We start from the raw sequence: 15,578 nt of genomic DNA on the forward strand, positions 1-15,578 counted from the left end.
CGGGACAAGACCACAGGAACCAGTTGAGTCCTCTGCACAATGTGACTTTGCTGCAGCCTGGAATTGAACTGATGGTTTTTGTCTGGCCAGAGGAGAACTGGACTCCCGACTAAGCCTGGTTTCTCCATTCTGTCACCGATGGAGTTTTGGTTCCTTGCCGCTGTCGCCTCTGGCTTGCTTAGTCGGGGACACTTAATATCCAGCGATATCGTCGACTTGATTGCACAGACACTATTTAAACTGAACTGATTCCAGCGATGTCGTCGACTTGATTGCACAGATATTATTTAAACTGAACAGAGCTGGATGATGACATCACTAAATTCAATGATGAACTAACTGCCTTTAACTGAAAATTGAGTGTTTACTGATGTCATTTTGCATTATTGACACTATTTTCCTATTTAATGCTGTAAAGTTGCTTTGACACAATCTGCATTGTTAAAAGCGCTATATAAATAAAAGTGACTTGACTTGACTAATAATTGCATACTCTACTGTTAATCAATTCAAGTCCAGCATTAACTTAAGTTGATCTTGAGATAGATTCTGGGTATAGTAGTAGGTATTTACCTGCTTAAGCTGAGTCATCAGTGCGTCTGTGTTGGTGTACACTGCTTGTCTCTCTTTATCATCTTTCTTCCTCTTTTTCCAGCGTGACAGCGGTTTCTCAGCCCCAATCTTTGGTGTCCGCTTGTTGCGTTGTTTTTTTTTGCATTGCTCTGGCACAGAAGGCTCCAAATCTGGATTGCCTGTCAAATGGCTATTTAAGCCACTCTATAGACAATAAACAACTCTTTCAGCTCCAAGAAGACAAGAGAGACCAAGACTAGCTAATAAACAATCAAACCTCACTTCACAATTTCACAATTCTGTACTTTGCAAAAAGCTACTCTATTGACATCTTACATTACCAACCAACCAATAAAGTATTAAATGTGAAAAGATGGCCAGATTATTCAATCTGTAATTTCATTTCACTAAACATTTTGGAAAAAGGGCAAACTAATTACTGAATTATAGATGGATGTGTAAAGATCTTTAACATTTAAACGACAAAACAAAAATTCAATAATTTCATCTCATCTATCTACATTTACAAAAGTGTTTACATGTTCAAGATTATGATTTTTAACTTCACATTTTTAACCAGCTGTGTAGTGAGGTAACCATAAAGCTCTTACCGAAGAATCTGTGCTGTCCAGTCTTAAAGAGCCTTTGCTGTCTGTTAGCCCCTCATCCTCTGATCGTATACTGTCATTTGACATCTGATGTATGAGAGGTGTTGAGGAAGGAGGAAGCGTGCTCTTGTTCTTTAGAAGGTGTTTGAGTAACTCATTTCCAGTGTCCACTTTGGTGCTCTGAGCTGGATTCTGGGATTGGGGGTGGGGGGAGATTATCTCATTGCCCTCTTCCGTCTTTACTATTCCAGTTCCTCCTGCACTTTTGCAAGTCACTGCCTCTCCCTCAGCCTTCTGGCACACACTGGCTTCTAGCTTTTCCAGCTTGATATCATGGAGGAGGCCTCGCTCTGCCTCAGAGCCCACACTGCACTGTCGCCCAAGTGGAGTACCTCCATGGAGTGGGTTCTCCAACTCCGAGGATGGTGGCTGGGCAGTCATAGAACTTACGGGGTTGGAAAACTCTGAAGTGTCCTGGTCTCCCATGATGGCAACACTACGTGTAGGGGTTGAAGAGGTGTCTGATACACACGGTGTAAGTGGGGCAGTTATGTCAGAATGTGGTGTGGAAGGAGTTTTGACCGAATCTGCATCATCATCCAGCTTCTTCTTTCGACTTCTTTTCTTTTTGCCCTTCTCCTCAGGGATGATGTTGGAGTAGAGCTGGATGAGGGACTGCCCTGACCCAGGGAAATTGGGAGGTAAAGGGGTTGTGGAATCCATACCAAATGAGGAAACTTCACCTCCACTGTGGGGTGGCATTCCATGCCCTCCAAACCCAGGTGCACGTGGCTGACCTTGGGAGAAACCATGCATCATGGGGTTCTTAGCTTGAAAATTAGGACCCATATCTGGGCCAAAGGAGCCATTCACAGACATAGGTCTGCGCTCGACACCTTGCAAAAAGGCTGGACCTGGACCTACAAAGTCTAATGGCATATTTCCTTTTTGAGGGAACACTGGGCCCATTTGCTGTTGTTGCTGTTGAGGCCTGGGTGTCTGCATGAATTCCTGTGATAGGTCAGAATTATAGAAGGGCATCTGGGCAAGACCACCCCCACTGTTGTCAGGGCCAAGCCCCAAGCCCTGCTGCTCCAGCTCTAGCCTCTGCAAAGCCCTTTGTCTCTCCACTTCCTGCATGAGCTGCACCCGCTGTTTTTCTTGCTGCTCTTGAAGGCGCTCTCGGCGCTCCCGCTCCTGGAAGCCTTCACTAAATGGATTATTATCATCAAACTTTACATGAGGGGCACTACTGCTGGATCCTCCACCATTACTTCCACCTACAGGGCCAGGCTGCCCAGGTTTACCACCTGGAACCATAGGGGGAGGTGGCTGTGCCTGAAGAGGCTGAGTGAGGTTAGGCAGCGGCATTTGAGGGGGCAGGTGAGGTGGCATCCTGGGTCCACCCATTGGTCCATCAGCACTTGGATGCCAACCTGGCACACTGGGCATGTGAGTAGGCTTACCAAAGTGGGGTTGTTGCATCGGCAACACAGAACCCATCATAGGCTGCCCTATGGGGGGTCCAACAGGCATCATTCCAGGGGCCTGTCCTGGCATTCCTGGAATAACCTTCATTGGACCCATCACACCAGGTTGGAGGCGCTGTTGCTGTTGTTGCTGCTTGACACGATATTCCTCAATGAGTTCAGCATGTTCTTTCTGTTGCTTCCGTATCTAAATCAGAAATGGAGAGAGAAATATGTATGAACTAGGGATGTAACGATTAACCGCAAGCCAGTTGAAAATTGATTCAAATATGTGACGATTCAAATCGGTCGAGATGCTAAACAAATCGCGATTCAATTAGGGGAAGGAGTTTATATGAATGTATGTCTGAGGGGAACTTACTGTCTTTAGAAGAGTTTAGATGGTATTTTTTATTTTCATCTTGCCTCTGTATAATGCATATTAAAGTTCATAAGTGCAGCACTGCTTTGTTTACCCAGAGTCCCGCTGTTTGACGTGTGAGCTCTTACACATCTGTTCGCTCTCTCCTGACAGAAACTCACTAAACTGGGTCAGTTCAGAGTCAAAGACGAATCCCCTTCCTCTGGCTCTAGTGTCCAGCCGGGAAGCCTGTTCTTCAGCAGAGACGGCGGCACTGCTAAAACCAGCACAGGACTCAAGGGTAATGCACTTCACAGGATTGATGGACACTGTTTGTAATGAAACCATGCATGATGACGTAACGGTGAACCGCAAGCCGATTCAAATATGTGACGATTCAAATCGGTTGAGATGCTAAACAAATCGTGATTCAGTTAGGGGTAGGAGTTTATATGAATGTATGTCTGAGGGGAACTTACTGTCTTTCAATGGTATTTGCGCCACCTGCTGGCAGAGAGTGAATCTGCGTCTCATTCAGATCGTCTGCTGTTTCGGTTTCATGCAGATATTTTTTATGTATAGTTTCACAAAACTGAAGTCAAACCATTCTGTTTAAGCTTTAAATTTTGAAATTATACAATCTAATTTAGATTAAAAACCACTCATGTTGCATGTATGCAGCATCTTTGTTTGGATCATGATTAAAATTGAGTGGTTTCCTCTAAATTTTAATATCCAAAGCAACTTACAAATGAGGACAATAGAAGCAATCAAAACCAACAAAAGAGAAATAATATGCAAGTGCTATAGTAGTATATTATTATATTTCAATTTCACAAAGAAACGTGCAGCATTTTGTCCAAGCAATAATAAAAGGACACATTTAATTTATAATTTGTCTTATCTCATTTTGTTAAAAAAAAAAAGTGAATCAAATCGAATTGTGAAATCATAATCGTGAATCAAATCGAATCGAATCGTGAGTTGAGTAAATCGTTACATCCCTAATGTTAACAACATATATAATGCTGTTTATATTATTCTGAAAAATGTTGACCAAATACCAGGTTGTTAGTGTTAATGTCAGAGCATAAATCAGGAACTGAGGCCCTAGATGCACTTACTTTCCACTCCATTGACAAAAATCATCAGGGAGCCACTACTATCAATATGTGGGGTATTTAAATTGCTTTTAAATGAGCGCTCGCTATTCACTTTCGATTTCACAACCACACATACTCTGTGTAAAGGGAGCAGATCTTACATGGTAAGATATTTGTCAATGAACACAGGATCTGTTGAGCAGCAAATCTTCCAGCATGGTCTTGTCAGTCATCTCTCCTTACTCTCGACCCGTGATCAGTCAAATCTGACAGCTCGTTTTGGATGCAGGGTTGTCAAGTCCTTGTTTTTTTTTTTCACAAAATTGGGCTACTTTTAAACTTTTGCCATGGGTTGATTTTTTTCCACCCCGTGGGTTAAAGGTTTGAAATATTGCATAAATTACATTTGACTGAAATGCTTTCATTGAAACATTTTGCATTCTATGTAAAATAAAACTGTGCTAGATGTTAAGTTTTGTGAAGAAGGGCCACTAGTAGGAAGCCTTTGAGCTGTGTTTATGATCAATGTACATAACAGTGATGGTAAAATATGCATTTTCGGTACAGAAATGACATTTTGAGTTTTGATATTTGGGATATGGTCATTGCACTACTTTGGGCTATTTTTGACTGGCATGAGCTAGTTTTGTCATGCAGACCTGGCAACCCTGGCTGTGTGGAACAGAGCAGACGCTTTTAGTTTAGTGTAACACGTTTTCCAGCTGAAGTAAATGATTTCTATTTCTATATTAAAAATAAAAAATAAAAACAACAGTGGGGGCGGTAGGCAAGTAATGTAATCCCTGCGGGATCCAATCCCAATGCTCTCCAAATGCTCTAAATAAAAAGTTCCTGCTTTAATAAAGGCATATTCTTTTTACTGTGCAGTGGCAGTTTGTCTTATTGACAGTTTGTCTACTTTGAGTGGCATGTGTGCAAGGGGCTGGCTCTTAAAATAAAATAAAAATTTGACTGGTTGCCCCTAAGTGAACCACTCCCAACTTGATTGACAAGTTGATAAAAAAAATGGCAAGTAGAGAAATTAAAGTCACTTTAAAATTAAAGTTTTACTAAATTTTTACATGGTTTAAACTATTTGGGTGGATGATTTTAATAGTTATTCTTCTTTAAATAACTATATTACCTGTTCTAATTGCTTTTGAACCACACTTTGCTGTTCAGTCACATGTTTCAGCTGTTCTGCATCTTCCTCTGGGAACTCCCGTCCAGCTTTTTTCGCAGTGCGCTGTTTTGCAGAGAGGGCCTTTTTAGATTTTCTGTGGGCCCCAATCTGGTCCTCTAAAAACTTCTGTTGCATTTGAAGAAGCTGTTGAGTTTCCTGAAGCCACTCCTCGTATTGTTTTCTCTGAGAATCATCTGGAAAATAAAAAGATGTGAGATTTATGGGATGTCCAGCCTCAATTGATTCACTTTTACAATGATCACAATGACAAAATAACACTTACTGATAAACAACTCATTGGTAAATGCTGAATAATAATAATAATAATAATAATAAACTTACTGACAAACCCTGGTCCAAAGTTAGGGGGATTGGGTCTCGCAATCTGTGGTGGTAACTTTCCATCCTAAAAGGAAATTGTTGTATATGCCATTACAACAGGTTTAATGCTGGTGAGATAAGGTAATAAGACGAAATAAACCTGTGGACATACCGGTCCAAAAAAATGTTGCGAAAAACCAGCTGTATCTGGGCCATGCGATCCTGGAATCTGTTGCATTCTGCCACAAAAGAAAGCATGGAGAGTACTCAACACAAAGAAATTAACCACTGAAAATTGCATGTGTCCATGTAAGTAAAGAATTAGGCCAGTCAGGTAAATAAATAACTTTTTGCATTACTGTAGTAACTGCTCAGAGGAGCCAGTTTACATAGTAAAGTGTTTACCTGTTCATAACCATGGGTGTCATACCCATACCGTTCTGTACCATCACTTTGTTGATCCCCTTCAGAGCCACCATCTTTGCCTTCATGATTGGATCAGTAATTGCATCAAAGTCTACAAAGTAATAAAAAATCACCACAGAAATTGCATGATTGTGATTAGCACATCACAGTTATACTCACATTTAATTATTTTTTTAATATTCACATTTCAAGTATTTGAGGTTCTGAAGCTTAAAAACACATAAATGTAAACCTAAATTCTAAATATTTAAAATTTAAGCAAAAAATTGAATATTAAAATATTGTACAAAAACGATATTCAGTAACAATACAAACAAAATTGTAAATTGGGAGCTGCTCACAGTATAGAATCAAGTCAGGGTTTAACTACTTTATTGACAATGTAGAGGTACAACAAAATCATTTATCAATTAGTCAAAGTGGAGCTTAGGCTTACCAATGTTAGGGAAAAAAGGGTCACTTGACCGTTGCCTAATCATAGCCTGCATCTGCCTTTGCTGTTGTTGCTCCTGCCTCTCTTGATCCAGCAGATCTTGAAGAAGAAGGGGCTGCTCATCTAACAGAAGAGACCTGTTCTGTTGACTCTGTTGTGCTTGAGACCCTTGTTGCCCTGTAGCCCCAGGACTGAACATGCCCTGTTGAGTTTGGTGATTTACAGGATGGGGAACAGGCTGCTGGCCACCAACCACATGCAGGTTTAGATCCACTTGTTGTCCTTGTGAAGGTCCAAAGCCTTGAAGTGCTACCTGCTGGTTACCAGACTGCATCAAATTTGTGTTACCTAAAAGTGCCCCTTGGGTTAGAGATTTATCTATCCTGTGCCCCATTGGTACTCCAGGGTTTATCCTTTGTTCTTGGGGTTGTCCTTGCAGCATCACCATACTCATGTGTGAGCCAAGATTAGTCTGGGCATTTGGGTCACCCGGGATAGGGGAAATTATGGATTCGCTCCTAGTGTCCTCTAGTTTTTCCTTGATCAACAAACTTGACAGCACTGGAGCAGATCCAGTATGCACATCTTCGCAAGATTTCTCAAAAAGACCATAATCTTGACCACTTTTACTACTCATAAGCCGATGCTCTTCACCTGAGGTTCCAAGTCCTTGGCCCTCAGTTTTTATCGTTTCAGACTGAGAATGATCCTGGATCTCTTTTGGCATACTCTTTTCTAGTTTGACATCACTATGACCCTGTATGCCCTCTGATTTAGGTTGAGCTGAGGACATACCTCCATATCTGGCATTTCTTTTTTCTGCCAAGGCTTTCTGAAGGTCTGAGGTATCCCCATGGTCATCTTCTATATGATCACTCAGCTCCAGCTCTTCATTAAACATATTTTTTTTGTCCTCAAGGTTAAGCTCAGGATCTGCATAAGCAATAAGATCAAACTTTCCAGATTCCAGAAGATCATCAAGATGTAGATCATTTGTTTCCAAGTCTAAATCTTTGCCATCATCTGCATCAAGGTTCAGGTTGTCTAGGTCTTCATCAACCAAGTCTTTGACCTCCACATCATCAAGGTCCTTCACAGCAGAGTCATCTGTTTCTAGCTTCTCCACACCATCGCTACATGGCAATGGGATTTCCTCTGTTGGACCAGAGGTTGTGACAAGAAGTAGAGCAGATTCGGCTGAATCACTACTAACCGAATGGCTAAGTGGTGCTGCCAGAGGGGTCTGTTGTGGTGTTGTATTTGTATGGTGATGCAAATTATTCATAGTAGCCGAGGTCTGTAAGTGATTGACTGGCCCTTGTTGTGACTGGCCCAACATCGGAGCCATAATTCTGGGACCTTGGTTTCCTGTAAAGGCCATATTTTGGCCTCCCATGAAGCCATGAGGTGGTATCTGAGAATGATTAGGATGGTCCAAAGCATTAGGTGGACCAAAAGGTAATCTGACCCTCTTCTCTGGAGCCCTGTGACAAAGTTCAATAAATGATTGACCCATTATATTATGCTGTTGCAATTGAAGGCCACGTGGGGGAAAATGCTGGGGTAGGCCCATTTGATGATTACTGCCTATTGACCTAACAACATCAGCAGGTCGTCTCATATGTGGTGGAATACTGTCAACCATTGGTCCACCTTGTATCTGGTGAGGGGGCCTGAGGAAATGTTCTTGGCTTGGAGTTCCAGGAAGATATCCAAATCTGGAAGGAATTAGGTTTTAAGAGAACTTAAACACAAAATCAATTACTAGTTTGACAGTACAATTGATGAAGGAAAAACACTTACCTTTGTCCTTGCTGACGCATGCCAGTGTTGTTTAGATCTCTGGGGAATGGTGGTTGGGAGCACTGGGGTTCATCAGGCATGTGCCCACGCTGATCAGCAAGGAAAGTTCCAGGAAATCTTTGACCTGCATGAATTGGTGAAGATCTCACAGTACCTGGATACGGAGGTGGGGGTCTACCAAAAATATCATTCTGAGGTCCAGAATCATCCTGTGACCAATGCCTTGGCGTCCCAGGTGCAGCAACAGGAGTTGCCTCCTGGAGTACCCTTTCCTGTCTGATTGCGCTTTTCTGCTGCTGCTGTTTGAGGATTAACTGCCGTAGTCTTTGGCGCTAAAAAGAGCAATAACAGTATACAATAAATAGCATATCATTAAAAATAGAACCGAGATTAAAGGAAAAAGGTAATGTTCTCTAATGGCAAAACACAATATGTTTTCAAACCTGTTTAATTTTCTCTTCAGTCTCTCCAAGTGGTGGTTGCATTGTGTTCTGTGTATCTGATGGGTTGCCCATGTTTACTGGAACATCATGTGACAGTCTATCCCCTGTTCGTGAGCATAGGGTTAGAGGAGCTTGTTCAAATGGATCATGAATAGGTGTCTGGTTAGGGTTTGACTGTTGTAGAGAGAGACTTTCATCTGAAATCCCAGGATGTTTGTGGGTTTGAGAATCAAGAACACAGGGACGAGCAAATGGGTCCTGCATTCTACTTTGTGCTTGATGGCTAAGTGGATCTGTTTGATGGGACATGAAGTTTACTCTTGGATTTGATCTAGGGAAGGCTTCTGGGTCAATTCCTGGATGTGGGGTTCCAGGGGGTTGAGAATATGGGTCAGTAAGAACTGGCCTTGGTGTTCCTGGTGGTTGATGATAAGCTTCCTTTTTGATTGGCCTAGGAGTTCCAGAAGACTGTGAGAATGGATCTGAGGTTCTCTGACTACTTGGTGATTTAAGGTATCTCTCTTCAGAAGAAGGTCTTGGAGTTCCTGGCATCTGAGCATATGGATCGATAGCATGAGATGGAGATTGCCTGCGACTGTTAGGTTGTGACTGAGAAAACTGATCAGTTGTGGCAGTTCTAGGTGTGGATGGTGGCAATGTATATGGATCAGAGTGTGGTCTTGGGGTACCAGGCATCTGGGCATATGGATCATATGGTCTAGGAGTACCAGGAGGCTGAGGATATGGATCCGGCATTTGCTGAAGGTAGTCTGGTCTAGGTGGTGCCTGTGAATATGGATCTCGTTGAGGGTGTCTGCTCATGGGCAAGGGTTGGGCAAAATGACTGCCTTGTCCTGGACGCATCATTCTGCCCTCATTACTGAAACCATCTCCCATTGATGGATGAGGTGTAAGAGGTTGATGTGAATAAGGGTCAGAATGTCGAACTTGGGATAAAGTGTCAGATGACCCCCTTCTCATGCCTTGCTGCCCTGCACTGAATGAGTCTTGTTGTAACTGGGAAGGAGGCATGGGTGTTTTGAACACTGGCACAGATCCTGACTCATTACTCCCCGGAATAGGTGTTAAAAGTGGCCTAGAGTAGGGGTCAGAAAGAACCATGCGGCTGTGGGCCATGCGCTGGTAAGCTTCTGATCTTTGGCCTGGTCTGGAAAAACTGTCTCCAGGTGTGACATTACTGATAAAATGTTGTCCTTGTTGCTCAGATAATGGTCCTGGTCTAGGTGGACACATAGGTTTCACAAAAAGGTCTGATGGTCGAGGTGTGTCTGGAGGCTTTGCATATGGGTCAGTGCTAGCAGATGTTGGAGACCCAAAGGATTCATGGGCTGGTGAGGGCCGACGACTTTCTTGCATGTCAGACACAGAACCTCTGCGAGGTGTGCTTGAACCAGATGGTGGTGGCCTGGGGGTTCCCACCATTTTGCCATACGGATCCCATGGAGAAGAAGGACGGGATCCAGATGATTCAAACGAAAACATTTGAGGAGACTGAGGCTGAGATGAGGGACCCTGTGGGTACTGAGTGTCCTGGGTAGGGGTCATTGCTGTGGATGAAGGGGGTGGTGGTTGAGGACGTAGAAATACATCATCTGTTGATGCAACTGATGTTGCCGTTCCAGTCATCTGAGTCCTTGTAAAGCTATCCTTGGGGTTTAATGTTTGCAAAGGAGAAGCATTACCTCCACTGCTGGGCTGTGTTGCCATTGGACTCTGATTACCACTTTTAGAGGTGTCTCCACTGAATTGTTGTTGCTGCTGTTTCTGAAGTTGCTGCTGCTCATTTTTAACCTGTTCTAACTTTTGCGTGGCTTCAATTTTTGCCTGTTGTTTGCTCTTTTGTCTCATTTGCTGCCATGAACAAAAAACAAAACAAGATACCAGTTAATTAAGCCATAGCACTTAAACGAAAATTTCAGTATTGATTTTTTTTTTGGCAAAATTATTTTAGTTTATTTACCGAACACTTACACACCATATTTGTTGGTACTGGGTCTTGGCAAAACATATGCCAGAACTGTACCTCAACCTGGGATCCTAAGAAATTATCCTTTCAAAACATCCTGCAACTATGGCTGCTTGAATGTTATATCTAAAAAGGCTATGTGTATTTGTTAATTTTAAGGTTTTGATTTTCAGGACATTTTCCTGCTGTTTATTAGGCAAACCTTAGATTGCAAGTTTACAATGATAAGGCTGAATGTAAAATTATTAAGAAGACTTTGGAAAACTGAAAATAATGCTATAATGACCATTAACATGCATGTGCATAATAAAATGCAAACATTTTTATTTATTTACTATTTAATGCTTTAAAGCAGAACTGACTTCTACTTGTTTTGATGCAAAGCTTTGTCATATGGCATATTTGCATTTCCTTGATTTTGCATACTGCATTTCATTCTGACAAATTAACAAAACTAGAGCAATTGCTGATCACATCCATTTGAATTCACATCCTCTAACAAAGGCTTAGATTCAACTGAATTCAAACAGCTATTAAAAAAACTAATTCTGATTAACGATAATATAGTGCTGATGAACTAGTTTTTTAAACATCAAGGTGAAAGCTGTGATCAGAGGTTGAGACACTACATTTTGCATAACAGTCTAACAGTCCAGCATTTGCAATGAAATATCCCTTGGGCTGTCAATCACCTGTCTGAACTTCCACTCTTGTTCATGCTCAGACTCCTTGTGCTTGAGCGGGTCTTTGAAGAGCAGATCTGTGTCCATGGGAACACTGGGATCAAAAGGATCAGCTGGCTGCTGCTGTTGCTGTCCTTGCATTGTGTCATTAGACAACTGAACTTTGTTTATACGAAGGGCTGCTCTGTTGTCTCTTGCCTTTTGCTAGTGGGGCAGAGCCAAACAAAAAGTCAAAACTTTCATATATGTATATAAACACATCCAATGTTAGCATTTTTGAGACTGAAACAGAGTCTCTTACCACATAAGGCGCCCTTTCCTGAGAACTAGCTTTCCTCCATAACTTTGCAATTTGCTTCACTCTAGTCGCCCAATCTGTGAAAAAAGTCAGATGGTTGGTCTCTAACTTGACTCCATTTCAAGTTGACAATTCTATTTGTAGTGTTCTAGGACAATACATTCACCTGGAAATTCATCTCGAAGGTTAGGGAAGTTCATATTGGTGTAAAGAACAGGAGCCACAGTGGCCATTTCACCAAGAGTTTCTTCTTTCTCCCACTTTAACGTGCTCCTCTGAGCATTGGACATGGTGTCAGTCTCCACCTCTGGAGGAGGGACAGATCCAGGCACGGGAACAGAAGAAGCCCAGGGATCAATCACATCACCCCCTATCTGGCTGAATTTCTTCTCCCTGTAGTGAACATATCAAGCCATTAAGCGTCACTGAAACTATTTCGATTTTATAAACAGAAATGCCAGTACCAATCTGTGTTACTCAGAATATGAATTCACTCACCTCACATTTTCTGGAAAAGGCATGCGGTGAATGGAAGAGAATGTGCCAGACACTCCAGCTCCAGTAATCACAGGGTTTGGAGGAAAGTGGGTGTTTGGCCCCATCATGCCATTCATCATAGGCATGCGTGGGAACATTCCACCAACATCTCCTGCAAATGAGACCATGGAGAAACATGCACTTTTAAAATGAGCAGTACATTTTACATGTGATACTCAAGTTAAAAGCACACAACATCACATCTGGGTAGTTGGCTTGACTGTTAATATGAAGAGATAATGCAGACAACTTGATACCTGGGTTCTGAAGAGACATTGCTGTAGCCGAGGCATTGGGGGCAGTGTTGGGTGGATGAGGAAGCTGAGGAGGCTGGCTGGCGTTTGGACTGAGCACTGCGGTGAATAAGTCTTCCACATCTTTACTCTCCAGCTCTAAATAGAATCAACAGAATGAAGGATTTTCATATCTAAAGACTTTTAACAACAGAAAAATCTGCTCTGTTGAGGAATGTCGTCAAAACATTTTTAGAAAACAACAAACCTGGAATTTTGTAGAACTTATTCAGAATGGCCCCTGTAAAAAAGAAAATATAACTAGGCCATTAAACAAAATTCAACATTCAGACATTCAAATATATCACAGCATAGTAACTAAGGTGTCACCAAACACCATTTTTTTCACGTACGAAATGCCAAACTATTTTGTAGTTATTACATTTAAGTCTGCAAACAATAATCATTATTAACAAGTTAGAAAAACTGCTAAGGTAAATCACTTGTTTGCTATGGAACAAGAAACAAGACATATTAATAATTTAATTGGGATGAAATTTAAACTGACTTGCTGCAAAGGTGGCATTGTATGACAGTACCATGCTTGAATTCACTGAGCTCTTAAGAACAACCATGTTTTTTCACAAATGTTTGTAAATGCAGACTGCATGGCTAGGGGCTTGATTTTATACACCTGTGGCAATAGGTCTGATTGAACCACATAAATTCAATAAATCAAGAGGTGTGTGCCAATACTTTTGTCCATATAGTGAATGCATTTAATCTGTGATGTGTTGTAAGTAGTACAAAAATAGGATAATTATTATTTTTAAACAAAATAATAAAAGTTCCAATAGCAAAGTGAATGTAATCCATGACTCTTACCATCGGAAACCATCTTATCCAGCTCAGGACTCAATATTACATCCAGTGGTTCTTCCTGTAGTGGTCGAGACCCTCGAGCAGGGCCAGGTTGAGGAGGAGCTGACCGATCGTCCGGCAGGATGCCAATGTCCAAACCAGCTGAAAGAAAGGGAAAGATAAACAGCTACTCTCAAACGTAGTTTCTTATCTCTACTGAATACAAAACTCAACTTGCAAAAATCTAGAGAAAAACAGAGCTGTCATTCTGTAAATGCCTAAATCAGTGTTGATAAGCAATTTATTTTCTCCTGTACCTGAGTGTTTGCTACGATAAGGAAGTAAAACACAGAGAGAGAGAGGACTGTTATTTTATGTCATGGAAAAATGAGGAAAAAATATATTTTTCTCTCTCTCTCCCTTGCTCTCTCTTTCATCCCCCTCCACTAACTCAATTTTCCAAGAAAAACAGGAACCTAATTAGTGTTGCCTGCTCAACTGAGTGTGAAAAAGTCTCTTAAAAATGGATGTTCTTTCATCATTGCATATCGTTTCCCATTAGAATAGATGAGAGCTTAATCAATGAAAAAGCAAGCAATTGCAATGATTAATAATAGTAAATGTTGTCATCAAAATCAAAGAGTCAGCCATTGTGCTTTGGTCTAAATGCAGAGGTGAGCTTTCCAGTGACAATTACACTGGTTTCACGTAAAGTTCTTGTTCCAGGTTCAAAACAGGTTAAGCTCTATCAACAGAATATGTGGCATCAGTTGTGTTTACACTACAGTCATGCACTTACAAAGTCTATGGGTGCAATGCAAGTCTGTTACAGGGTTTAAAAGCAGCTTGTATTTTTGTTTAAACACTAGCATGACTTTTTTTTTCTTACAAAAAATTTAACTATAACTTTATACTTATAAGGTTAGTGAGCAATTTTAATCACACAAACATTAACATGTATAATGTTTAAAGTGTATAGTCTTGCAAGCTATAATTTTGAAACAAACAGTGGAGGTTTTAACATTTTTGTTGTTTTGACTGACTAACATTGTAATTGCACTACCTTAAAACATGATTTTTTGTTTTGTTTTGTTTTTTTTACAAGGTGAAGGATAAATCAAAATTATATTCTGATAGCATGTTGTCAATACAGCTTAAATTGTATTCCAATCGAAACATTTCTCTAAACCAAGCACCTTGGTATGCACTTAAAAACAAACCCTTATATATTTACATATATATTGCACACCGAGGTTACGCTACAAATGATAATTATCTGTCACTTTGACAAATTGGGTTGTACATTTTTTGTCATGTTCTATGATTATCCATCTGTAAAATATTGTAACATTCAGTATTTTAAATAAGAGACCACTAAACCTTTGACAAGGGTAGCCAAGTCCTTATCAAGCCCTGTGTTGCATTTCTTTCATCTTATTCTGCTCTCATATTTTTTTTTTCTTTTTTTTGTTCACTCTTATGTCTCTCTCCTAGTCTGTTTTCACATTCTTAGGTACACTTTAAAACTTTAATTTTTAGCTTTATTCACTTCTAGTCCCTTTTAGCCTCCTTTCACTGTGGGAATGTTTCTGAAGTACTGTAGGGAATTACTGCAATTATTTGTATTATTATTATGTATTTTTTTTAAAGAAGGGGGAAACAAATAGTTAGCTGTCAATGTTAAAATTCTGTAAAATTCTGACTGACTTTTTTAAAAGCATAACCTCTGATTGCATGTTTATACACCATACGTTAAAGGGAAACCAAGAATAAAATTAATTTTTGGTAACCTCGTGGAACATGCTTTCACACTGAACCAGTTGCTTCAACTCTCAAACCACTAGTTTTTCCACCGCAAGGCCATTCCACAAAGAGAAGGGAATGTGTCCTTGCCAACTAAAAAGCTGACTATTAGGAAAAAATTAAATTATCAACTCAATTAGACCCCTGAGAAAAGAAAAAGGACACAGCACATATCAAGCACACTTCAGTAAAATGTCACAGATTGCAAACAATCACATTTTCCAACTAAGGTACAGTAGCGGCCAATCCCAACATCCATTTAAGGACAGTTTAGTTTTCACCTCAGTGTCACAACAGGTTCATGTGCAAGAAAACATGCAGTTTGTTTGTGGTTAGTAAAAAGATGCAGAAAGCCAAAGATGAGTGTGCACGTTTGTCAGAAAAGGGATCATGCAGAACTGGCACTACAAAAAGTCTGAGGTTTGGGGGGCCAAGGGGCCAGGGTGTGTGTGT

At 40.8% G+C, this 15,578-nt stretch overlaps 1 protein-coding gene across 7 annotated transcripts in view; it reads right to left on the reverse strand.

Moving 5' to 3' along the window:
* LOC107664649 (histone-lysine N-methyltransferase 2C-like) overlaps positions 1–15,578 on the reverse strand; it is a 62,559-nt gene that overhangs the window by 12,707 nt on the left and 34,274 nt on the right. For all 7 annotated transcript variants that reach the window (XM_016455267.1, XM_016455268.1, XM_016455271.1 and 4 more), the window contains 16 exons: positions 13,347–13,484; positions 12,730–12,762; positions 12,486–12,620; positions 12,190–12,340; positions 11,858–12,084; positions 11,695–11,768; positions 11,403–11,597; positions 8,724–10,595; positions 8,281–8,612; positions 6,481–8,195; positions 6,024–6,135; positions 5,791–5,857; positions 5,640–5,703; positions 5,259–5,491; positions 1,185–2,858; positions 574–777 (listed from right to left, as the gene is read on the reverse strand). In XM_016455267.1, the coding sequence (XP_016310753.1) occupies positions 574–777; positions 1,185–2,858; positions 5,259–5,491; positions 5,640–5,703; positions 5,791–5,857; positions 6,024–6,135; positions 6,481–8,195; positions 8,281–8,612; positions 8,724–10,595; positions 11,403–11,597; positions 11,695–11,768; positions 11,858–12,084; positions 12,190–12,340; positions 12,486–12,620; positions 12,730–12,762; positions 13,347–13,484 (7,226 nt within the window). The remainder of the gene's footprint in view (positions 1–573; positions 778–1,184; positions 2,859–5,258; positions 5,492–5,639; positions 5,704–5,790; positions 5,858–6,023; positions 6,136–6,480; positions 8,196–8,280; positions 8,613–8,723; positions 10,596–11,402; positions 11,598–11,694; positions 11,769–11,857; positions 12,085–12,189; positions 12,341–12,485; positions 12,621–12,729; positions 12,763–13,346; positions 13,485–15,578) is intronic.

Source organism: Sinocyclocheilus anshuiensis, unplaced genomic scaffold (assembly GCF_001515605.1).
Source record: "Sinocyclocheilus anshuiensis isolate Anshui unplaced genomic scaffold, SAMN03320099.WGS_v1.1 scaffold35, whole genome shotgun sequence".
Taxonomy (NCBI): domain Eukaryota; kingdom Metazoa; phylum Chordata; class Actinopteri; order Cypriniformes; family Cyprinidae; genus Sinocyclocheilus; species Sinocyclocheilus anshuiensis.